General features: G+C 37.9%; 1 protein-coding gene across 1 annotated transcript; it reads right to left on the bottom strand.

Annotated features, from left to right (window-relative positions):
* Positions 1-320: 320 nt before the first annotated feature.
* IL7R (interleukin 7 receptor) lies at positions 321-24,758 on the bottom strand. The gene is made up of 8 exons (XM_006917801.2): positions 24,620-24,758; positions 20,716-20,854; positions 10,809-10,966; positions 6,473-6,630; positions 4,249-4,417; positions 3,269-3,362; positions 2,245-2,320; positions 321-1,610 (listed from the first exon to the last, which is right to left on the bottom strand). Exons 1-8 carry the CDS (start codon positions 24,699-24,701, stop codon positions 1,107-1,109), a joined length of 1,380 nt encoding a protein of 459 aa, XP_006917863.1. The 5' UTR covers positions 24,702-24,758; the 3' UTR covers positions 321-1,106.
* Positions 24,759-25,970: the final 1,212 nt, after the last annotated feature.

The raw sequence follows: 25,970 nt of genomic DNA, 5'->3' as shown, positions 1-25,970 counted from the left end.
ATTATTCCCTGGATCACACATTGGTCACACATACCGGTGTCCAGAGTGGGCAATAGGCTCTTCTTCCATCCATGGAGGCAGCTCGCTGGTGATAGCAAGGGGCTTGCCCTCTTGATAAGTAACAATAGAAATTCTGGGCTTCTAGTTTTCCCTCCTTGAATATTTTTTCAGAAAAACGAAATAAAATGGGCTTTGTGGCATTTCGCTGCCATCCTCATTTTTCATAGATATGTCTGGCTGGGGTCCTTCACACATTGTAAGAACATTTCTCTCTCACTTTATCATAGCTTTTTTTTTTTTTTTTTTTTAGTTTGAGTTACTTTTTTTTTTTTTTTTAGCTTGAATGACCCTATGTTCCCCATTTATCTGAGACACTCCCGGTTCATGTTTATTGTCCTGGAGTGATTATTTATAACTTCTTTCATTTTCAAAAGTGACCCAGTTGGACATGAATTATTCAGTTGCCCTGTTACCACTGAGGTCTGGCACTCGGGACTGGACAGCCCCTAAGTAAGAGGAAGGTGCGAGGCTCTGGGAACACTGCCGTTGGGCTCCTGGGCACCACCAGGTCTAGAATTATCACTGAGTGGGACACATGGACAAGTTACTTTAAGCCTCAGTTTCATCGCCTATAACAAAGAGAATAACAACAACAGTAATCACTCCCGCCACCCAGAATTATTGTGAGGATGCAGTGGGACCGCGCGTGCCGAGCTCGAGATCAGCATCGGGCACGTGGTAAGTCCTAGTAACCGGAGCTCTCGTTCTCACCCTCCTTTATTCTTTCTTCCCTTGCACCCTTTCTGTCTTCCTCACCCCTTCATCTCCACCCTTTCCTCCACCCTTTCTTTCACTCTTTCTTGCTTTTTTCTTTTTTCTTTTTTTAACTTTCTGAAATAATTGAATCACTCGGGTTGCCTGAAGCAGCGTGCTCTCGCCCCATGCTGAATGCCGCTGGAGTGGGGAGGAGTCGGCAAAGCCATTTTAGGATCCTGTAGGTTATGGAGAGGGTCGCGTTAATTTTGTCTCCTTGGTGCTGTGAGGCGGAGTAGGAGCTCGGTCATCTTTGTCGGTCACAGTGGTTCCAGTCCCGGGTTTCTTAAAATTCACTGGTTTTGGTAGAAGCTGGACATGGTGACATACGCTTCTTCTTGATTTGATCCTAAGGAAGTGAGGAGGGGCTGTGCCTGCATAGCTGGGGTCAATGTCAGGATTTCTGATTGGAAAGGAAACGGAGGGGATACGGTATCATTTGTAGTTCCAGGACCAAGCAGCAAGCCCTGGTACGCGTGAGGCCCTTTCTCGTCACCTTCCCTGCAGTCTGGGAACCTGGAGGAGGAGAGCACAGGGGGGTCACACGCGCTGACGTCCCCAGCCTGGCATCTGAGGGGTGCATCTCCTCTGAAAGTTTGGGAGGTTTTGACTGCCTGCTCAGACATCCAGCTGGAGCCCTGCCCACCCGCTCCAGGCCTCTGCTTCTCAGGCTCCGCCGGCTGCGGAGCAAATGCGTCTTGCAGAAAGCCTTCCACTTCATCTCTGGCTTGAATGCCATCCACCTTATGAATCTGGCAGTCCAGGAAACTCTCAGGACTGAAACTCGCATTCAGATTCTGCACCGAAAAAGAAAGACGGCATTAGAAGTGCACCAGAGAGTCTACCACCACGCCACCCTGATTCCGTCTGATCTTGGAAGCTAAGCAAGGTCTGGCCTGGTTAGTACTTGGATGGGAGACCACCTAGAAAGACCAGGTGCTGTAGGCATAAAAAAATAAAAAGTAAGGGATCGTAAGCCGACAAGGTCCTTGCAATCTGTGAGGTCAACCAAGGGTTGCCTTGGCTAAAAATAAATAAATACATACATACGTACATACATACAGTGCACCAGAGAGACACGCCACCAAACTTTCTGTTAGGAAAAGTTCTAAAGAAGTTCTAACAGGGATTTACCAGGGAATGTCAGAGATTAACCCACATGTTCTAGTTGACTTTGTACTTTTGGAGGTGCTGTGACCCCTCAGGGTCTGAAGTGACCACTGGCTGCGCCTTCCAGCCCTGGGGAGAGGCCTGGGCAATTCTTAGTCTTGTATTTCATTTTAGTTTCCTACCTCTAGAAACTGGATCTTTGTAAGGGACCCTACTTTGGGGATGCACAGAAGACCAAAACCCGAGGTTCAATGATTCCTCACCCCACAATATCATTCTTGGTTGCTGGGATACCGTCACTGTGGTGATAGAAGCACTCACCTTTTTTGGTTTCTTGCACAGTTGCTCCAGAGTCTTCTTGTGGTCAGGGAGACTGGGCCATATAATAGGCTTAATTCTGAAACGAGAAGACATTGATGGATGAAATGAATGGCAGGGGGAGCAGGCACAATACATTTTTCCGTCTATTCTGAGACGGGAATCAAAAGAGTGCATCTCTAGTCTTGGCTGTGCCACTGCCAGGTGGATCACCTGTGGCAAGTGCCCTGCTTCTCTGGTCCTCAATGTCCTATCAATCCATGCAGGAGCTGGACCAGAGATTATTTTCAGTGAGCCACACTGTGAACACGATTTAACAACGATATACCTCTGAGAAAGAGCCCTGGAGAAAAGCAACAAGGAAGCTTGGCAATTAAGTGGTTTGGTGTAGTTATAAAACTAAAATTTGACCTGCTTACCTACTCTCAATATAGATGTCATCATTTCATTCCTCCTTTTTACTGGTAGCAACCTCTTATCTCTCATTTTGGTAGAAGCAAGGAATATTTTCTGAGAAATTGCTTTAAGGTGGTACTTTTCAAACTGGAGTATTTTGCAGTTCTTGGGGTATGTGGCCCTGTGCTGAGGGTATTTTCCTAGAACGGTCAATTAATTATTGACCGGTGTATCTCTTAAACATCATTTTTATGATGAAGCAGTCATGGCCCTATCATGAGGTAGAATGCAAAAGTCTCAATGTGTGTACTAAAAGTCAAGACATCAAATTTATTCTGCATTTTCCATGGGTGCCTCTAGCTGCCCAAACACTCCAGAGGCATGGCTCCTAATCCTTTAAGAGGAAAAATCTGGTGGGGGGAGGATTTGCTCTACGTCCAGTTTATATATTTTCACGTCTTAGGAAATTAACTATGGAAATTCACCAGTGCCTGAGGATGAGGAGGGATGCTGAGCACTATAATTCCTGAAATGCCTTATTCTCCTTTGTAGTTTTCTCATCAATAAACGGGGTTCGAGCTTTGGCTCTCTGGGATCCCGCATAACCACCCTCTTGATAAAAGAAATTTACCTTTTTTTCCATAACACACAGGCCAAGATGACTATCAGAGCCACAGAGAAGAAACTCAGAACGCTGACAATTAGTAGAACTGGATCCATCTCCTCTGGAATGCAAGGATAATTCTAGATTAACAATCGCTAAATATGCAGTGGGATAGACTTCAAGATGCTTTGAGTTTATTTAGTAACTTGGGTTTAGTAACTTTCTTGAAAGTTGCTCTTCAGCGAACAAAATGATGTAATAGCTTTATGGGTGAATTTTGGCGTCAGTAAATGACACTGACTGAGGTGACCAGATCTAGAACATCTGCCACTTGAAATGTAAAAGTGACCTACCATTAAAGGTACCAGCTTTCCCTCCCCGATTCCATCACCAAGAGAAGAAAGTTGAGCAGGGGTTGATGAGAGAGACACTCTACTATGCAGTCTCAGCCATTTCCAGGGTGAGGATGAGAGGTTAGTATGACAGAAATGTTCCCCTCACCCCCCAAAGAGAAGGTATATGTGTGGTGGGCCGAGTCCCCAGGGGTCTGCTTGAATCATGTCCTTTGGCTCTTCTGGCCATTCTCTCTTCCTAGACCCCCCGGGATATCTTCGTTAATCTGGAAAAGGAGGCATGGAAGAGCCACATCAGCTTGCCAATCTGCCATGAACAAAGATCTTCCCTAGAGGGGCCTTAGAAACATCAGATATGGGGATCCCAGTCCAAATGGTAAACTGGAGGTGGGAGGTGGGGGTTTTGTTCAGAATATTAGCAGCTCTCAACAGCACCCAGGGCAATAGAGCCTAGATGGCCTACATCCGTCGATCGGCCAGTAAAGGCCCTATTCCCACCACTTCCGTGTTCTTCACAAAAAGGGCAAAGGTGGCGTCTTCTCTAAAGAAAGTGTGGGAATATCTTCAAAGGAATCCTTTCTCTCACTCTCATGCTCACTCACACATTATGGCCTGCAAAGCACTATGCAGAGAACAGAGATAGTCACTTCTCACCTGAGCCTTTAGTCTCCGGAGTTCTGAAGTGGAAACTTGGACTCCATTCACTCCAGAAGCCTTTAAAATAGTCGGTATTAGGGATGGATCGGACTTTAATCTCATACTTTGCATCAGGTTGTAGCTTTCTCTGTAGGAGTGTCAGCTTTGTACTGGATAAATTCACGCGCTAAAGGGCAAAAAGTGCCACTATATTTTTAGGATGAAAAAGGTGCCACCCAGATCTCCCAAGCCATTCAAGTGGAGGGGCATCGTTAGTCTCGTGGACATTCTCTCAAAGTTCTCTCATATTTGCTGTAAGCATGAACTCTGGGACGTAGAGGGGTCAGCAGCAGAATTTTGGGCAGAGGCTCTGAGCTCATAAATGATGCTGCAAATGGCGAAGGGGGTGGTGGCAGGTACAGTGGGTCTTCACTCAGGTGAGTTGGGCACTGCCACTTTGGGAAGAAATGCTCAAGTCACTCCCAGCCTCCCACTTTTCTTGACACATTTTAATCTTTTATTTTCTTTCTCTTTCGTTTTACATCCCCAGAAGAGATGACAGGGAATGATAGAGTTAGTGAGCAAAAATCATTTCCCTGCAGAAAGATACCGTTCCACATTGCGAATAACAATACAGATATGACGGTCTCTCCAACACTGTGTATAATCTTAAGAAAATAGGAACTCTATCAATTTTGTGGGTAAAAGTAATATTCTACTGTTATTTACATTTATATTTATTTGATTATTAGTTTTCATGTATATTGAATTTGTGTATTTCTTATTTTGCGAAACATTTCCAACTTTCTTGCTAATTTTTCTATTGTTATATTTGTCTTTTTCTTAATGACTGTAAAACTTTCTTATAAAGCTATCAACCATCTGTCAATTGTAAGTATGGCACCTTAATCTTAATATTTAATTTGCCTTTCGATTTTGGTTATTGTGGGTGCTAACATTTATAAACCTTTATTTTCATGTAGTCGTATGTACCAGCTTTTTTGCTTTCTTTCACTGCTTTTATGCTTAATATGTTCTTCTTTATGTCAAAATTATTTTAACATTTACCTATGCTTTTCTAGCTTGTTTAGAGTTGTACTTTTACATAATTTCCTTATATCATCTTTGTGTGCTTTTGTTGTTAAACAGAGGGGGTTAGGCATTTAACTTAATTTCCCCCTAGTGAACTGATTATTCTGGCACCATTTTTTTCGAAATCCTTCCTTTTCCCACAATAGCTGCTTTTCCATTTGTGTAATTGTCCCACGGAGACTGGAAGAGGGCAGGATGGAGGCAGTCCAGTTTGTGCGTGTGTGTTGGGGGAGGAATAGAAGGAGAGGAGATGATTTGGAGCAGGCATTACACTTATGTGAGTAGCATCGGGCAGCGGACTGCAAACAAACGAGGCTGACCTTTGCCCTAGAAAGGAGACCTGTGTGGATAAGTAGGCACTCTTTTTGCCTTCAGAAAGAGAAACCTTCATCTGCTTTCCGTTTGTGTGATGCGAAAAGGACAGAAGGTAAGTCAATGGGTTCGGAGGAACCTGGGACACTTTACTTTCCCTCCGCCCTCTTCCCCAAACAGACTGCAGGGACAGACAGACCGTCCCGACTGCAGTGAATCAGAAAGTCTAAATAACCCTCTGGATTACGAAGGGTGAAAATTTAGTGCTTACTTCAAGAATTAAGAATTCAAGCTTAAAAAAAAATGAAGAATATTTCTCCTTCTCTCTTTTTTTTATTCCTTTATGCTTCTCTCACAACTTTTATAAACCAATTGTGGCTATGACTTGGTGACATTTTTGCCTGATTTGCCTGTGAGTGTGCTAAATGTGCTACTTTTTGAGGCTCCAAAACAAAGAGGATTGATTTGGTCTTGACCTATATTGTTAGTCCATTAATCTAATTTAGGAACATTATAAAGACAAAAAACAGAGCAAGAAAAAAAAAATTGGAGCTAGAACAGGAACCGACAAGAGAAGATCCAGGTTTTGTGGGATCGATAACTTTTACACTTAGAAGCTTCTTTAAGTTAAAGATACATTTTGAATACAAAATTGCTAGGGGACCTCCTGGGGTAAATGTACCCCTGGGACAATAAAATATGTAACATTAAGAAGTTTCTATTTTACAGTTTTATACATTTACATATTTTAATTTATATATGTAATTTATTTGTTAAGTATATTTATATAGACACCTTCATACATTTCATAATCTATAAATGTAGTTGATCTACATACCATCCAGTCATTTTCATTTTTTTCCTGGCGGTAGGCTACCTCATGTATTAATTTTTTTACATAATTCTTTTGCAAGTGCGATGTATTAAATGTCACCACAAAGTCATTTGCTTCCTTGCGATAGATGACTCTTATGTCAAAAGGAGCCTCAGGTTTAACTGGAAAGGAAAAAGAAATGAGGTCGGCTTATAGATCAAAGAAATAATTATAATTTTTAAAGTTCATCTACTCTGGAAATCACATTCTTGTTCAGAAAACCATTTTTTCTTCCTGATTCAAAGCCTGACTACATTTTCCAGCAGCCGTGTGTGGCCTAATGAGCTGTGTGAGTGGAAGTGATGTGTTCGACCTCTGATCCCAGCCCAGAAACCCTACATGTGTGACCCCGTGTTCGTTCCCCTTCCACCACTTGGAGTTGTATATGGAAGACAGTGGAGTCACAGCATGAAGGAGCCCTGACTATTGCTTGAAGGACAACTACCATTCGCAGATTAGAAATACCCGTTTTGGGCTCTTATGTAAGCAAAAAGTAAACGTATAGTATTTGAGATATCACACATTTTAGGGCTTATTTGTTACAAAGCTAGTGTTAGTTTTACACTAAAACACATTCTCTTTGCCTTTTGAATGCTTGTTATTAATTAGACCCAAAATGGGAGTGTTTAAACTTCGAGTCTTCATTATTCCAATAAGATCAGATGATAAGCCTTGCACCTTATTTCAGCCATATAGAAGTTGAGGGTTTGCATTCTGGCCCTGGCTCAGAACTTCCAATGTGTGACTTCCTCCTTCAATCTTGTTTGCATTAGAGCTAAACTCCTCTCTGGCCTCCTCCTTCTGCCTGCCTGCCTCCCTCTCGGAGCTGCTGTTAGATCACATGCACCTTATATATGAAATGCTATTGGGGGAAGACAGGTATTAATTCATGCAGAACAAACCTTGAGAAAGGTATTGAATTCTTAGATGAACATGTATGTCATGTCGCCTCCCCACCATTGACTGGGGGCTTCCCTGTCATGGTATTTTAGCGGCTCTTTCACCAAAGGAGGAGGTTAGTTATCTAGGGATGGGGAAGCCACGTTTCTGTATGGCTGATCTCAGACAGGGATGGGGAAACACAGAGGGTAAGATCTAACCTAAGCCTTTTGTTAATGAGAGAGTGTGTGTCCATCAAATTTTCACTCAGTGGACTGAACTGGATTCTAAGCAGTCTGAGCTGGGCTTTAAGACGGACTTGCTGACCCAGTAAAATGAATTTGTGTGGTGGAGTTTGGCCCACTTATTGTCATCAGCTTCTCATAGTGGTGGTGTCTACCTGCCTCAGAGGTACTGAAAAAGAGGAAGTGACTCCTTTTTTACCCTTTTTTACCTATCTTGTGAAAGGTGAAGTTGATCCTCTTTTATCCTTACAAACACCATAAAAACAGAAGATGCCTGGAAGGGAAGCAGGAGGAAAGGGAGTGGGCGTGGAGAAACAGATGGACAGAGAATACTGTCAACCTTTTTACCCCTATCAAGCCAGTTTCTACCCTTCATTCAAGGAAGTAACATTCTCAACAAAACCTTTGATACTGAGTTCCTTGTCCATCCCCATCTCCCAAGGACTCTCAATAAAGGAAAAATTAAGGGAGAACATACTAATATTGATTATATACTTAGTAAGTGCCAAGTGATCTACTTATGTCATCTTCCATCAATAATCACTTGTCACCACTATCCTGATGAGGAAGCTGGGTCTCAGAAAGGTCGATTGACTTTCGTTCAGGACCCTGTTGGATGGTTTAGGAGGATTTAAATTCAATTCTGCCTGATTCTGGTGCTCACTCTTTTTCATTTCGCTTTTGTTTCTGGACTCCATTATCTCCATTGGCTGGCCCGGGCAATCTACCCACATGTCCGCCTCTAGCCCAAATGGTGTCTTTGAACACATTCAAAAAAGGTGCTCATTCTTCAAGAAACATTTTAAAAACGTTAATTTATTCTTGCATAACCTAAACAAGTATATAAATTTATCCTGCCAAGAAAATTGGGAAGCAGGAAGCTGCCCATCTAGACTTATTGGGACGCCTATACCTAGAGAAGAAGAAATAAATGAAGGGCAAGTGGTTGCAGGGGAGCTCTGGTTCTGGGGTTCAAGCAGGAATTTCCAGTGTAAATTCAATTAGATGACAGTTCTATTAATAAAGTGTCACATTAGGAACCAGAAGAAGTTGCTACTGTAAGACACACTGTGTGCACACCTTGTCTTTCCCCCTTGCCCCTCAGATGAGGCGTGTCAGGTTTGTAGTCTGCTGGGTGGTACAGAATGTGGACCCCTAAAAGCCGTGAGCATGGAGATCTGGGGATTCAGATGGGGCGGAGTACCACCTGGAGCCCGTGCGTGTGCCACGAGGGTTCACATGCTCACTCTCTGGAATGCATGCAGGCCCTGTGTGCTGGCGTGGGTTTCTGTAAGAAGGGGCTCTCCTCTGATGCTCCAGGACTCTGTCGAGGGACTGAGAATCTCTGCCCTCTCTGCCTGTTCTCAGAGAGTGAATATATATTTGCAATGTAAATGAGGAACCTTTAGATATAGTGCTCTTGTGCGGTTCACAAACGAAACTTCCATCTGTAGCAGACTAGTCTCCAAATGGGCAAAACCCAGCTCGCTTGTGCTGCATACCCTGGGGCTGTCATCCCCACCTGGGCAGCACTCACACTGGTTGGGTCTATGTCTCTTTTTCACTACCACTGCTTTTTTTTTTTTTTTTTACAAGATATTTGTTCACATATAGAACTTTTGCTTTTACCCTTTACCATCTTCATGAAACAAAGCTCAGACTAGATTCCAAGTTTATCTTTGATGTCTCTAATAAGTATTGCTCTCCTACATACCATTTTATTTTTGGAGGGTGAAAAGATGGGTGAGAATAGGGAGAGGTAGAGCCATACTGTTTAAAACCAGCAAAAGAATCCATCTCTTCAATCACTTTCAACGATTTTCCCCCATGTACATGTTGTTTTGCCTATAAATCTTCATAGGTAGAATACATACAAGTAGTTAGTATTCCATTACACTGATATATGATAATTGGCTTAGACCTTCTCCTATACAAGCATATCTCTGAGGTTTTGAAAAGAACCTATTCACCTCAGGGTCATATATCTGTAAGTAATGGAAGAAATTATTGTGTCTATAGTCTCAATTTTTCCGATCGTTTTGATTTACTTGCCTGCTAACCAAATGGTTAATTAGTAATTAATATTGACTTATACCCAGATAATTGAATAGATTTACTGATTTGTAAATTATATACATGGATATTATATAAAACCAAAGAAAACATGCAGATGAGCTTAGTAATTTGAATTATAATGCTAACTTTATTGGAGATATAATTATAATTTTTTTTGGCAAAGTATAATAGGTGTATTCTAAGTCAAATCAGATTTGGCATCAATCTTCAATAATAGGTCTCTTAGGAAGGTGCAATGGTAACTTCATATGTCAACATGGTGCCCAATTGTTTGGTCAAGCACTAGGTGAAAGATATTTTTTAAAGACACAGCTAACATTTAAAGCAGTAGACTTTGAGTAAAACAGATTACCCTCAATAATGTGGTAGGCTTCTTCCAGTCAGAAGAGGGCCTTAGAAGCAGACCAAGATGCCTGGAGGCAGCAATTCTGTGTCACGAATGCAGCATGGAAACCCTGCTTGAGTTTCCAGAGTTCCTGGCTTGCCCTGTGAAATTTGGACTCAAGACAACAGCATCTACTCTTACCTGACTTTATAGCCTTATGGCTTGCCCTGTAAGTTTCAGACTTATCAGCATCCACAATCATGTGAGCCAATTTCTTAAAATAAATCATATATATATATTCTATGCATTGGTTCTTTTTCTTCTGGAGAACTTAATATAGAAGGCATATTTACTTTTTAAAATAACTTGGTGATTTAGCTAAACACACAGAATATGGTGAGCAGGGGGGAGAAGATTACATGAAATTCAGTAAGGTAAGGTAAGGAAGGAAAGGACATAGGTGGGTGGATGACAGGAGGCCCAGCTTCAGTTAGGCACTTTATATAGATGAACTAACTCTTCTCGTAACCTGTAGGTGCCACACCCTCATCCATGGCTGAGTTTGAAGATCCTCGGAATTCTCTTACAGTAAGAATTAATAGCATAAGCTTCAAAACTTTCATTTCTTTTAAAAATTATTTGTATTAGTGAATTTTCTATTCTCTGTTGCAAATAGCTCTCATGATTTGTCTACTTTTAAAATATAGAAAATCCAGACACTATCATTGTCTTCAGATACCTGAAACATGGCAACCATACCCCTTTTTCTTCTTACCTATATTGACTATCTTCATTTTTCTGCAAGTTACAATCTTTCCTCCAAGCTTCACACATATTTTGCTGTCTCCAATCAGTAAGAACTTATTTGTCTTGATGAGATACATCTCTTGGTGTTTACTAAAATTCAGGCAATTTACACCCACAAGGGCCTCACTGTAGAAACAAAAAGGGGATCTGTCTTAAATTTAGCAGACGTTTCTGTATACAATGGAATAGCATCACATGTACGTTTCAATTGTGTGACTTCAACTCTGTCCATAGGTATGTGAGTGGGTAGGTGCGTGCATATGCAAGAGAGAGGAAGAATTAAAATAATGTAGCTTTTTGCTGCCATTACTATCAGTGATGATTTACTCATATATTAGATGTAGTTGAACCTAAAATAGTCAAAACATGTTCATAAAAATTATAAAAAATTTCTAATTTTTAATAATTGATCTTTGAAAAGCAAATACTTTGTTTAGATGGGAAGGTAATTGCTTTTTTTTTGATGTCCGACAGGAAAAAATTGAGAAAATAAAGCCTGTGAAGAAACATTGACCAAAAAGGGTTAATGTAAATGACAAAATAGTCTAAGGGATTATAAACATAAAACCATGTAAATATAATGGGTAATTTACAGCTTTTCATAAATAATTTTGATTCTGCTCTACTTCTAACTAATCAACAGATTTTAAAATCAACCCTTCAGTTATTGGATTTCATTAACCAATGTCACTATAAAAAAATAATAAATTAATTAAATAAATAAATACATAAATAAAATCAACCCTTCTCATCATGCTCCTTAGCTTAACAGGCAATAGCATTACTCTAAGAATTGAATTCTCTTCTGTGACTTCCTATTTCCAATTAAGATCATTTTTTTAAAAAACTGAGGAAAAGAGAATGTTTCTGACTATGCAACTAACATCACAAGCTCCAAATTGTACTCTTTCAAAAAATTCCTGTTTAAAAAAGTTTAAGGTTTAGTTCCAGTAATGGCAGAGTAACTTATATCACACTAGCTCTCTAATACATAAACTTTATACAATATATTTTTGGAAATTCTATTTATGAGCATTGGAGAGTAAAAAGCAGGTAGAAGCTAGAGAGAATTTCATTCTTTTTTTTAAAAAATGAATGAGATCCTTATGATCTTTCTTTCTTTCTTTCTTTCTTTCTTTCTTTCTTTCTTTCTTTCTTTCTTTCTTTCTTTCTATTTATTTATTTAGTCTGATGGCACGGTGATAGGCATTTAGAATCTAACAGCTACTGTTTTGTCTTAAGAAGTTAGAGAACAGAGTTTTGGACTGCTAGAGTGGCTGGCTATTTTTAAAAGGGAAAGCCTAGAGGTGAGGAAAATATAGAAATGGAAACACCAAGTCAGTATATAAACTTTGCTCAAATTATTATATGTCCCCTTAATTGTACATGTGTAGGAGACTTCTAGGAAACCACAGAATGGCAATAGCTAAAAGTCTCTAGAGAGAACTAAGCATAGATTTTAGGTGCTGACTCAAATGAAGAGAGAATTTGGGGATTAATCTAGCCAACAGAACTAAAATTAACACTTGCCAGAGGATAACAGAATGCACCCCTCCCCATTATCAACGGAGTTCTTCCTACATCAGAAGCTCCTACAAATGACCAGAAAAAGAAAAATGTGACCCATAGTCAAGAAAAAAAAAGCGGTCAATGGAAGCTGACCCAGATGTTCACTCAGATGTTGAAACTATCAGAAAAGGACTTTAAAGCAGCTTTTGTAAATATGTTCAAGGTGTCATGATTATTGAACAGATGTTTAATCTTAATGAAGTAGAAACTGTAAAATAGAACAAAATGAAAATACTGTAACCAACAAATACAAATATAACATTTAAAAAAATTTCCTGAGTGTATGGAATAGACTTAACAGCAGATTGAAGATGGTAGAGAAGAGAGTCTGTGAACTTGAAGATAGATCAGTAGACATTATTCAGTCTGAAATAACAGAAAGAAAATCTTGGTGGCCTGTAGGACGACATCAAGAGGATAAATAAATATGTAATAAGAGTTCAATAAGAGAGAAAGAATTTAGCGGAAAAATAACAGCTCTAAATTTCCCAAATGTGGCAAAAAATATCAACTTTTAGTCTTAAGAATTCAGTAAATCCAAGCAGGATAAAGCCAAAGAAAAGCATATCCTAAAAGCTAGACATACCATAGTCAAATGGCTGAAAAACAAAGGCAAGTAGAAAATCTCGAACTCATCCAGGGAAAAATATCACTTTTCATCAGAAACTATGAAAACCAGAAGACATTAGGATATCTTTAAAACTGTGAAAGAGGGGAATAAAAGATTTCCACCTTAAATTCTTATATGCACAAAATGTTCTTCAATAATGAAGGCAAAGTAAAGATATTTTCAGATAAATAAAAATTGAGGTAATTTGTTTTAGGAAATTCTTAAGACCAAGGTGAAATGATATTAGACAGAATCATATCTTTCATATAAAAGATAATATATGAAACATGAAAGACAGTTTAAATTTTTTAAAGGCAAGTGATTGTTTAAAGCAAATATTATAGCATTATTTATAAGGTATTTATAAGGTGTATAGATATAAAACACATGACAATAATAGTGCAAAGGATAGGATATAAGTGGAATTATATTGTTGTAAATTTCTTATATTTTACATAAAATAGTAAAATATTAATCCTAATAAATTCTCATAAGTTTGAATATTGTAATCCTGAGAGTAATCACTAAAAAGATATTGCCCCAAAGTGAAAATAAGGAAGAAATGAAATATCTTGAAAGTTCCATTTCTTTCAAAGAAATTAAATTTATCATTAATAAACTTTCTTACAAAGAAAACTCTACTCCCACATGGTTATATGCTGGTAAATTCCATCAAACATATAAGAAATAGTGCCAACCCTACACAAATTCTTCCAGAAAATAGAGGAGAAACAGACCCTTCCCAAATTATTTTATGAAGTTAGCTCATTAGTGGTACCAAAAGCTGGCAAAAAATATTACAGAGAAGAAATTGACAGATAAATGTCTCATGTATATGTAAAATTCCTTAAGAAAATATGAACACATTAATGTTAATACATAATGAAAAAGTAAGATGCACCACAGAACATCAAGATAGGTTCAACAATCAAAGATTGATCAATATAATTCACATTAACAGAATAAAAGATAAACAATATGGTTATCTCAAGTGATGCAGATAAGGCATTTGACAAAATTCATCACCCATTTATGGTAAAAACTCTTAGCAGACAATCAATAGTAGGATACTTCCTCGACCTGATAAAGGGCATTTACAAAAAGTCTGTAGTTAATATACTTAATGATGAAATTGTGAATATTTTTCCCTAAGATAAGGACAAGACAGGAATATTCACTTTCACCATTTCTTTTCACCATCTATATGGTGAAGTTTCTAGCAAGTGCTAGGCAATAGAAACGGATAAACGGGAGCTAGATTGGAAAGGAAGAAAAAAGACTTATTTGCAGACAAGTTGTTCATATGGCAAATAATATTCTCCAATACAATTATAGGAACTTAGAAAGTGACTTTATCAGGTCATTGTACAAAAAATCAATTATATTTTTATAGACTAGTCTCAAATAATTAGAAAATTAACTTTAAAAATAACAGCTCCATTTATTATAACAATAAAATATAAAATGCCTAGATATAAAATTAATACAAAATGTTCAAGACATTAATGGAAAACACAAAACATTTCTGAGAGTTATAAAAGAGAATCTAAATAAATGGAGAGCTACATTCATGAATTAGCAAATTCGATAGTAAAGAAATGGAAATTTTCTCAAATTGGTATATATAATATTAATCAAAATCTCAGAAGGATTTTTAAAAAATTGACAAGCTGATTCTAAAAGGTATGTGCAAATACAAAGAATACTTAAAACAACATTTAAGAAGTAGAACAAATATGGAGGATTCATAGCACCTTATCTCAAGGGTATTATTAAGCTATAATAGGACAGTTTAGCACCGGCATGAGAATAGATAAATTGATCACTAAAAAGTATAGGGAATTTGGATATAGACTCATACATACAAGGTTGATTGATTTTAAGTACAGTCACTCAATCAATTCAATGGAAAATAGAAAATCTTTTCAGCAAATTGTCCTGAAACAACTGAGCAAATGTATGGAAAATATAAATCTCAGTCTTACATAAAATTAATTGGATATGGATTATAGACCTAAATGTAAGTGTTAAAACTATGAAATATTTGGAAGAAAACATAGGAAAATATCTTCCTAATTTGGGGAGTAGACAAAGATCATAATGACACAAAAAGTACTACACATAAAAGAGAGAGGGAAAAAAATAGATATATTGGAATTCATCAAAATGAAAACCTCCTGTTTATTAAAATACACATTAAGAAAATGAATGGCAAGCTACAGACTGGCAGAAAATAATTATAATGCATATATCTGACACACAAATGTATCTAGAATGTATAAAGAACTCATCCCCATCAATGATACAGGACAAAAACTCAATTAAAAAAAAAAAAGACTTTTGCCAATACTTGCCAAAAGAAGACATACAAATGGCCAACAAGGGCACAAAAAGGTGGTCAACATTATTTGTTAGTTGAGAAATATAAATAAAATTCACTAGATACTATTTCAAAGCTGTTAGAAATCATATGTAGCTCACACATTGCTGCTAGGAAAGTAGAATGCTTTTACCACTTTGGAAAACTGTTGGTCAATTTTTTATAAAGTTAAATACACACCTACCCCATACAGCAATTTCACTCTGAAGTTTTTACCACAGAGAAATAAAAATGTGTGTTAACAAAATGATTCGTACAAGAAAAAACTCAAATGTCCATCAAGAGGAGAAAGGATTAAAGTTTGTAATCTAGTCATATAATGGAATTAATACTCAGCAATTGAAAAGATGAGTTATGAGATATGCATCTACATGGGTAAATCTCAAAAACATTTTGTCGTATGAAAGACGTGAGACAGAAAAGAGTAAACAGTGTGATATTTTATTTAAAAGAACTATCAGAAACTTGCAAAACCAGAGGGTGAGAGAATTCAGAACTGTGATTGCTCATAGGGGATGAGGACATCCTTCTAGGGTGGAAGAAATGTTCTATATCTTGACTGAGGTTTTGACAATACGTCACATTTACTTCTCAAAACTCACTTAAGATCTGTATATTTCACCATAGGTAAATTTTACCCCCAAAATGAACTGTCATCAAATAAAAAGTAAACCAAATAAATTAATACAGCACATAAAAATGAAAGAAGTAATGTCGAATATATATTCTCATTGTAAAAATAATTAAACAATGCAGAATAAAGTAAAATTACTCATTTATTCTCCTTTCTCAACCCTCGATTTAATTTCCCTCTCCTGTGATAACCATGGTTACCAGTTTGTTTTTTTCACATGCTCTTTAAACCCAGGCAAATAGCCTTAAAAAGAGGTATGTTGTTCTGGCTTTGAGAGAGAGAGAAAGTGAGAGAGTGTGTGTATGTGTTGGAGTTTCTAGAGGGTGTGTTCCTTTTTAGGCTAGATGGGTTTTCCCACTTGGAGCAGAGTTAAAGTAAAAAGCCAGTATATAAGGTAAGCTAGATGGATACCAGGGAACAAACTTGGGAGAATTGTCACATTAAAAGTTTTAAAGATGGCAATATTGTTATGATTTAATAAATTAGAATAAAAGGGGAGAATTGAGGCAGGATGTCATTTCTAAATTTTAGATAAACACATGATGTAGAGAAATTAGAAGGATAATAGCTTTTAGTTCAATCACTGAGTTTAGAATTTATTTGAAAGTAAAGTATGTGTGGACTATTCAGTTACGGATTCTTAGTGTGTAGCAAGTTCTTGGCACTGTTGGAAGTTTAAGAAGACTCTAAAATGGTATATTCAGTTCATTCCTATTTTGGGGAGAATGAGATCAATCAGCAATGAAAAATGAAGATCTCCATGGGGCTATCTTGTGAAACTGGGCATCCTTTTAAGGGCTCTGAACCCTAGGAGCTGCTCTGTGTGTGTGTTTGCAGGGCGTGGGGAGGGAGGGAGAGCCAGGAGACCAAGATAAAACTGCCGCCTAGAATAGATAATCTCGCTTTGAGCCACTGACCCTGGCTTCAGGAGACTGGAGAAAACTTAGTGTCCTCCCATGAGTAATTCAATCCAATTCATTTCAATTCACTTATTTAAATTAAAACAATTTACTAGGTTGCCAACTATGTATTGCTAGGGCTAGGAATGTTCTAGGACTACACCATCTAACACGATAGCCACTACCCCACGTGTACTGAACACTTGAAATATGGCTAGTCCAAATCGTGCTCTTAATATGAATACACACCAGATGTTGAAGTTTTAGTATGAAAAATAAATGTAAAGTATCTCATCAATATTTTTGTTCCTATTGATTACATGTTAAAATGATAATGTTTCGAATATATTAGGTTAAATGAAATATATTATTAAAATTAATTTTACCAATTTTGTTTCTTTTTTAAATGTGGCTACTAAAAAATTTAAAATTGCATATCTGGCTTGCACATCTGTGGATTACATTGTATTTCTGTTGGATAGAGTCATTCTAGGGTATTTGAGAGTGGAAAAAGTATCCAAGTAGTACTATAGGCTGACAAATATGACCCTGTGAGACCTTCCCAGGGGACATCAACCCTAAGCCACTTACACAAATCCCCCCCATCATTCTGAAAATAGGGAGAGACTGCCAGGGACCTCAGCGCCAGATTCTTTATCCCACCTTCTCTTTCCTAAATTTCCTGCCGTCTTGCATAGGTTTTGTGTGATGGTGCAAACAGATATTTACACGGGAATATTAAAAATAAAAACAAAAATAAACTATAGTTTTTATTGATTATTTGGCTCTGAAAGACAGAATCTATCTGAAAAATATGGAACAACTTTGAAAATTAGTGTGGTTTGCTGTATAAAGGACTACATTACCAGCACTTGACGGATGTTGCTAGTGAAGCCTAGAGTGTGAGGTAGATTTGTCAGGGTGCAGCCTGTGACGGTGGTGGTAATTGATGAAAAAAAAATGACATTTAAAGTGGTATCTGTAAACTGAACCTGGAAGTTACTGTGGTGCCCCCAAGAATGTGGAAATAAAGGAAATATGATTGTCCTCTGAGAGCTGACCATAAAAATTATGCAAACGCCTAAAAAACAGGGTCTCAAATTCAAGGACGTAGAGTATCTATGCAGGTAATATAAATGAGAAAGTGGATTTAACTTCAGGACTGAGATTTAATCCCCACTTTACAGAAACAGCCAGAATTCTGTTCAGCTACTTTTTGCTGTATGTGCCCAGTATTATCAAATCCGATTGTTAAAGAGATATCTAAATTTTTAAATGCTGGCAACTAAGTTTTAAAAATTAACCACTTTAAGATATGAGCCAAATAACTCTGGTCTTAAAATCAACAAATTTGTTTTGTTTCTATATTTACTAAACAATCTTTCGATCACATTTTAAATGAAAATCAGAATTAAGTACCATTTACAGGCACTGATCATATGCTAGATGCTAATCCTTCTACCACAATGCAAGGCAGTTGTTGACGATCAGAGGGTGACAGGGCTAGTTGAGTGTTGCTATTGGAATTCCAATCTGGGTGTCCGTTCCAGCACTTCTGCTTTGCCACTCCAGGTACCTGACGGCTGCTTAGAATTCTGGTGAATGAAAAATTTTCAGGTCCCCCAGTAAGAGTGGATTTATACCGATACACAAACTACTGGCCCTCCTTGTCCCTCCTCCCCTCAAACACCAAATCTGTAGGCCCTGAGCCCAGTCTGAATATTTGGGTCTCTATGATAGCTGTATCTGCCATTGTGAAGTAGTCAATTGGTCTGCTGGTAATCCAATTCCGAGATTTCGGCTAATCTAAGTCCATCCCTGAGAGATGGATCCACACATTGAATACTAAGTAACTTGGTTTCTAAACCTAGAAGATTGATGGCCAGATCAGGCAGGTGGTAAATTCATCTAGAAAAATGCCCCAGGTATGCCCTATAGAAAACATCATCTGGTTTTTATTAACAATCCCACATGGGTAATGACTTCAGCAGAATGCACAATTTTCAGTGATTTCTAGTGTCTTTTTTAATAAATTTATATTAACGGAAAAGAAGAAGCTCCGATAAAGCTAGTTTCATTGTGGAAAAGAAACTCAGCCTGACCAGAAAATTTAAGTGAGTTTAATTTGAGATAAGTAGCTTGTTCTGCACCCGGGAGTTCCACCAACCTACCTCCAGGTGTAGATACCCTTATGAAAACAGCTGTTCTCCAGAAGCACCGTAACCTATTAAGGAGTTCACACTTATTGTTTCACACTGAAAACATGTCTTAAGATAATATTTTTCCAATGGTAACATCTGAATCCAATTGAAAAATCCAAATGGAAGTTATAGATAGATTAAAATATGGCAGAAAATATCAAAAGACTTGTTAAAGGAAGCGGGCAAGTTTGTTTGAGCGGGCACGGAAGTGGTCAGATACTGTGTGAGTGAAAGTGGACAGAAAGGTCAGCCTTGGCCTCCCCAAGAGAAACCACAGTGATCACTGCTGTCCACCAACTAGCTGGTTAGAGAAACCCAGAGTCAAACCTCTGTGTTGGAAGGGGTTTTGACCATAAAAATGAGCTCATTTTTTGAACGAGTTGTTCGGCAATTTAATGTAGTCTAGTTGCAGCACAGATTCTGGACAAGGTAGGTCAGAATCTCCTAATACATTATATTCCTGGAAAGTATGTTAGAGAAATGAACTGACAGAGGCAGATGGGGAACACACTGTGGAATTCAAGTCCAAGACCACATTTCTCCAGTGACTGTGACAGGAAGCTTCTGTAAATTAATGTAAGACATGGAATTCAGGGCTTGTCTAGAATCTATATCGTGGAGGATTGGCCGAATGTCTATGAAATGTAAGAAGCCCTCTTTTACTCCTGTTGGATCTTGACCCACTTTCCTTACTAAGAAACTAACTAAAATTAGGTCATCTGATAGAAATTTGGAGATAGCTAGAAGTCAGAATTTCATATTAGAGTATTTTTTTCAAGTCGCCAGAGATAGTAACCCTCAACAACAAGAGATGGTTTGTGGAGGAGGGAGAAGATAAAGCTGTCTGAGTTCTTTACTGAACTTTCAAAACAAAGACTTTCTCTGTTTCTTCGTCTTTTCTCTGTTGCTTCATGAAAACAAGAGCCAATTTATACCTGTGGGTTTTTGGAAGATTGATATTGAGAGTCTCATCTAAAGTCAAACTGCACCAAGAAGGTGAAAATTAGGTCTATATTCATAGACTTTTGACTTAATGCTTCTTTTTCATTACTTATTACATAGTATGTGTCTCTAGTTAAATTACTAAAACATTAAACTATATAGTCATCACAACCTCCCTATGAGGTAGTGTATCTCATTTACCAGGTGAAGAAACTGCGGCATAGGTAAGTTACATAACAAGCTCTAGGTTAAACAGCCAGTTAGACCTGGTGTTGAGATTAGAAACCAGAGTGCAGCTTGAAGACACAAGATCATCTCACATCAGGCAAAGAGATTTTTTCAGAGTGTCCCAGGAGAACCAGGATTTAAATTCTGCTGTGAAGTCAGAAAGGATGTAGGATCTCCAAGAGCCATATCATTATTTGGCTGTAGCAGTGGGACCTGAAAGATAAACTCGTAAGGGTTTCTTTGCATGAGTCTTTTGGTGAAGGACAAGGAGTTCCAGAAAGTTTTTGGAATTCATTCGGTTGTAGTATTTGATCATTAGCCCCACATGCTTTCCTTTGCCGCTGTTGCCACACAGCACAAGAAAAGAGAGACAGAGGATTTCTAGGCACCCACTGAAGCCACCGTTCCTCACCATATTTCAAATTCCAGATCGGTGCTGTTGACATCGGGGTCGTCAAAAGTACAGTTTAGCAAGTGCTGGGATCCATTCACTTCCAACTGACTGTAGCAGGAGAATGAGTAGTCGTCCAGTTCTGCATCTTCAAAGTCTCCTGGGTAGGAACAAATCTGCAGCTGTTAATGAAGTTAATACGTGCATCCCTTTGCAATCTGCAGTGACATTAATGAAAGAGCATGGGGCGCAGACATAAAAAAGTGATTATAATTTAAAGGAAAAAGGCCAAAGGCAAAGACAAGAAACAGTTTTCAAAAATGAAAACAAAACAAACAATAAAAACCCCAAACCAAAACAAAATCTAATGAGCACAGATTTTTCTAACAGAAAAAAAAAAATCATGTAATTAATAAATAACCTCCAAATATTTCTAAATATTTTTGCCATTAAGTTAGTGCTTTAGAGATCAAACTTGTTAGTCTGTACATTTCAAGTAAGAAATATTTTATCTCCATTATTTATATGCTACCTAATCTAGCCTTTGACTTTATTACCAATCTTCATTTATTCCCTCCCAAGTATTTTTTTGAATGAAGAAAGATGATAGCAGTTTCACAGTCAGAGGTTCACTTTTTTTAAGGGGTAGCTTTTCCTTGCCTAAATAGGTGTCCCAACTAAAAGCACCATTAATGATCTGTATTGTGTGGATATTTGTTTAAGGCACTTTGTCTTAAACTACTAACTGAGACAAATGTAATTAGAAAAAATTAGATTTGACATGACTTAGATCTGGTAGACTTGCCCATAAACCTCATAGAAACTGCTTCTGTGCTTATCAATCTTCTATAGATACTGTATCTCATAGATTTTAATGAGGTCTAGAAGTATGTGGGGAACCAGAAATTTTTTTGTAGTCACTTGTAGAAAAGTACAATCTGTCACAGATAGTGTTCTATTTCTTAAGCTGGCTCGAGGCCCTTAAATTTAAATAGACATTTTGCATGTACATTTCACAGTATTTAATAGAGAAAAATCTGTCAGTAAATATACTGCAACTGGAAACTGAGAGAATCCAGAGTAACCAAAGCCATTCTCAGAGCACTCAAATGTGAGCCCGTGACTGCTTCTAGGTCCATTGATACTAGAAATTCGATGTTTCTGGAGCATTAAATTGGATACGAAACATAGCAAAATTAAACCCCAGCTGAGGGTCCCAAAGGCCATGGGATGTACAAACCGCATTCTATTTAAATAACCCAGTAGGCTGTGGGAAAGTTAGTAAGGCTGGTTATGAGTGGATCAACCAGCTGAGTGACAGGTCAGTTCAGTCAAAGCAACAAATTGTGAAAAGCCACATCTGGACTAGAGCTGTGGGCACTGCTCTTTCCGAACATTCCTGGAAGCCACCCAGCTCACAGTTCCTCTCCCAGCAAAGGCTCCTTGTGTAATTTCGGCAGGGTATGGCCCTCCTCCTGATGACAATTTTAAATAATGAGGGCAGCCCACCACTTAGGACTCGCATTTCAAAGCATGTGCATTCCTAACCTTACAGATTTAAATCTTGGTCCCTAGGAGCTGGCGATTTTCTCAATGGAATGATTCTGGTCTGTTTTAGCCTGCTCTTACATGGCAGCCCTCAAACTGCTTTGATGTTTCTTCTTCTTTGGACCTTCTCTGTACAACAGAACCAACATAACTATTTGGATTCAGACATCGATGGATCAGCTTTGTCTCCAAAATACTTCAACATACAAAGCCAGCCAGAGAGACAACAGTACAGGAGATGCTGGGCATCGGCAGAGCAAAGCACTCCCATCACCCTCAGCCATCTAGTCTGGCAAAGTGAGTTTGCTGCGTATTCTCATACAATGTGCAAAGCACTGTTCATATAATTAAAGTAGTTGTGTTTTGAGAAGCAGCTCATTGGCTATTTAGCAGGTGTTACCGGACAAACTTGTCCTGTAATTGAGAAAAATTCCCCTCAACAACTTGCAAAATTGCACGGCATTTTACAAAGAGAATGTTATACCTGATTTAAGCTGAAGAAATTCTTAGGTAAGAGCAATACACACAGTAATTAAGATCCCCAGCACCAGAGCTGGGAAGATGTGGGTTTAAATCCTGGCTAATCTGTTTTGTAGCTACGGTCCTCTGTCAGGTTACTCAACCTCTCTCAGCCTCAGTGTTCTGATACGTACATTTATGTTATTATGGGGAACCACTGAGCAAATACTAAGACTTAATTTAGGATACAGTGAACACTCAATAAAGGTTAACTATGACTATGATCATATATTTTTTTTGAGAAATAAGTGATGAAAAGGTAAAATAAGAATTCTAATTCTGAGAATATGAACAAGAGACCTTTGGGGCTCCTTTGAAAAAGAGTTATGCATCAAAGGTGTCATTACTACCAAGGCTTTGAAATCATATAGAGCTTTTGAACGGTGAGTTAACCTGTTATTTTTCAAATGCTCACTATCTCAGCATATTTTTCTATAAAAATTGAATTTTTTTGGAATGTATATTACAGATAAGGTCTTGTAGTTTGGAAGTCTTCGTACCGAAAGGAATTAGTTGATTAAAGTGTAGCTTTAAAAAGTAGCCCTTTCTTCTCTTTACCATCCTTGCAGTTACCAGAGAACTAACTTATCTTTCAACAAAAAGCAGCTGATAATTCTTTACTCCAAACTGAGAAGTATTTTGAAGTGATCATGTGAATGGGTGGTTACAAGATTTCTCAAAAAAAAAAAAAATCTGAAATTTAAAAAGTTGAAGTAAAAACTCAACTTTCAGTTAAATTCTTATTTCTTTTAAAAATAGTATTGCCACTGGAGAAATAGATGGAATATGTTATACCCCAAAGAGTAAGATTTCTGTGTTACCTGCCAAGCATCTCTAGGTACAAACACGAGACAACATTTACCATGGAATTATGATCGTCCTACACAAAGTGATTCATACGTGGTCACACTGTGAAAAATGTCAATCTTCTGACAATTCCTGTAATGAAATCAATCTAGGGATTTCCATCCTTAGTAGTTATATGACTTAAAATATCCAAGCTGAGTCATTAGGCTGATGTGTTTGAGATCTTTGATAGGAAAATACTTTTTAACTCTTAAAGTGAAAGAGCTTAATTTTCAGGAAGAAATTGGTGGTCCAGCTTCTCAGGCTGCTCCATCTGCTGCTGTTTTTCCTTTGTCTACTGTTTTCTTCTAATTACCATGTATTTTCTAAGCAGGTAACATCTGCTTCTAGGTATCAAGCTTTTCAAAGATCCAAAAAGAATTATTATATGACAGTAAATTCGTTGATATAGAGATAATTAAATATAGTCCAATGAAACAGCTCACTCAGATATTTCTCATTCAATTATTCACTAAGAATCTCACATGAATCTATCAAAAAAAAGTATTTTGAAGAAATTTTTAAATATGTATTGAATGTTCACTAGGACCTACCCCTTCTTTCGGGTGCTGGGGATATAGCAGGGTTAAGTGCACACAAAGCTGTTGTTTCTGGACATTATTTTATCATGAAAGTTAAGCTTTTGGAACCCCCTAAAAAGTGAAACAAAACAAATCTAGCTTAATTTCTTAAAAAGGTATAACCAACAAGTACAACCTGTGTGTCTTTATGAATGTAAGAGCAAAGTTGTCACCAGTATTAAGATCCACATTTGGAGAGTCAAATGCACTTTTTTTTTTTTTTTTGGTGACAATTCTAAGACTTTTTAAATTACCCTCAGTATTGTCTCTTGATCCCCTGTCTGGTTGTTAGAACATTAAAAAATGATTGAATATGCGGTGAGTTCTCAAACTCCACTCCAACCCAGTGCCCAGCTCAGGTTTATGAGGAATCTGAGCAACCTAGAACCTATGCTAGAGAATATTTGAAAGAAAAATTAGAAATGACTCACCATTCTGTGCATAGCCACTTTCTCCAGAAACAACTTGAAGTAAATAGAAAACCATACCAAAAGCTGTACCTAGAATTGTCATTCTGAGAGAGAGCAAAAGAGGAGAGAAGGCGTGTGAGACTGTATATAGGAATGAATGAGAGAGAGAGAGAGAGAGTGAGAGAGAGAGAGAGAGAGAGAGAGAGAGAGAGAGAGAGCGCGAGAGCGAGCGCACGCACGATAGAGACTTAAATCTATAGCTTTAGGGCTTTATACTTACTTAACCACAGACAGGGGGAAGTATAAACACAGTAAAAAAGAAGGCATGTGCCAGAAACAGGAAGTCAGAGTAAAAGTATTGCTGCTGTAAGCAGAGGTAACGGAAATGAAGGGATAGAACATTTGAAATTATTGTACCTCTCTGGTATTCTTGGCAAGCCCCCAAACTTACTGTGCTTATTTCAGAGTAGCGTCGTAGATTCAAATCTAGACTTCAACTATTTCAGACTGGAGTATGAATAGGGCCCACTTTGAAAGAATCATGAGACAAAAATCTAAACTTATAAAGCTAATCAATTGGTTGTCAGGGGTGCGTTTTGCTTTAAAGAAAGATTCTGTTCTTGATAAAGTAATTTATAGTAAGTATATTAAATAGTTCACTTCCAATCTCCGAACATGGAGAATTTCACAAGAAGAACAATTTTTCTGTTTTGTAGCCCTAGTAATTACTTATACCTCACCCATCACGGTTGGCATTCAAGAATTATTTGTTTAATTTAGGAGTTGGCCGACTATTGCCAAGGGGCAAAATTTGGCCCCCCACCTGTTTTTGTAAAGAAAGTTTTATTGAAACATGGCCGCCTTTGTGTTACAACAGCAGAGTGGAGTGGCCGAGACATGAACTGTATGGCGCACGGAGTGCGAAATCTTATTCTTGACTCTTTATAGAAAAAGTCTGCCAGTCCCTTGTTTAATCCATGAATGTAACATAGGATTCTATTTTTTAAAATCTGATTGCCAGGAACTTTGGTCCACACAAATCACATTAGTGCCTACACCTGCAGGGCAGAAGCCTGAGACAATGACAAATAATTTAGACTCTTCTTACACTTGTCTACCAAACAAAATTTTTGAACATGGCCTCATGCTTAGTTAAAGTAGTGACATTTGTAAAGCCTGGCTGACCTTTTGGTAATTGTTGGATTTTTGTCTTTAAGCCGTTATTAGTGTTTACAGGCACAGGTTGAGAGCAGTCCTGTTATTAACAGACAGAAATGTCTCCCGAAGGACATACTTTTGCTCATTAGGTGACTAATCTAACCTGAATTTAGGCCACAAAACTCCATTCTCTTGATTCGCAGGGGTTCTCTTT

Source organism: Pteropus alecto, unplaced genomic scaffold (genome assembly GCF_000325575.1).
Source record: "Pteropus alecto unplaced genomic scaffold, ASM32557v1 scaffold127, whole genome shotgun sequence".
Classification (NCBI taxonomy): Eukaryota; Metazoa; Chordata; class Mammalia; order Chiroptera; family Pteropodidae; genus Pteropus; species Pteropus alecto.
Note: the sequence above shows the minus strand (reverse complement) of the source record. Positions and strands in the feature narration are given on the sequence as shown.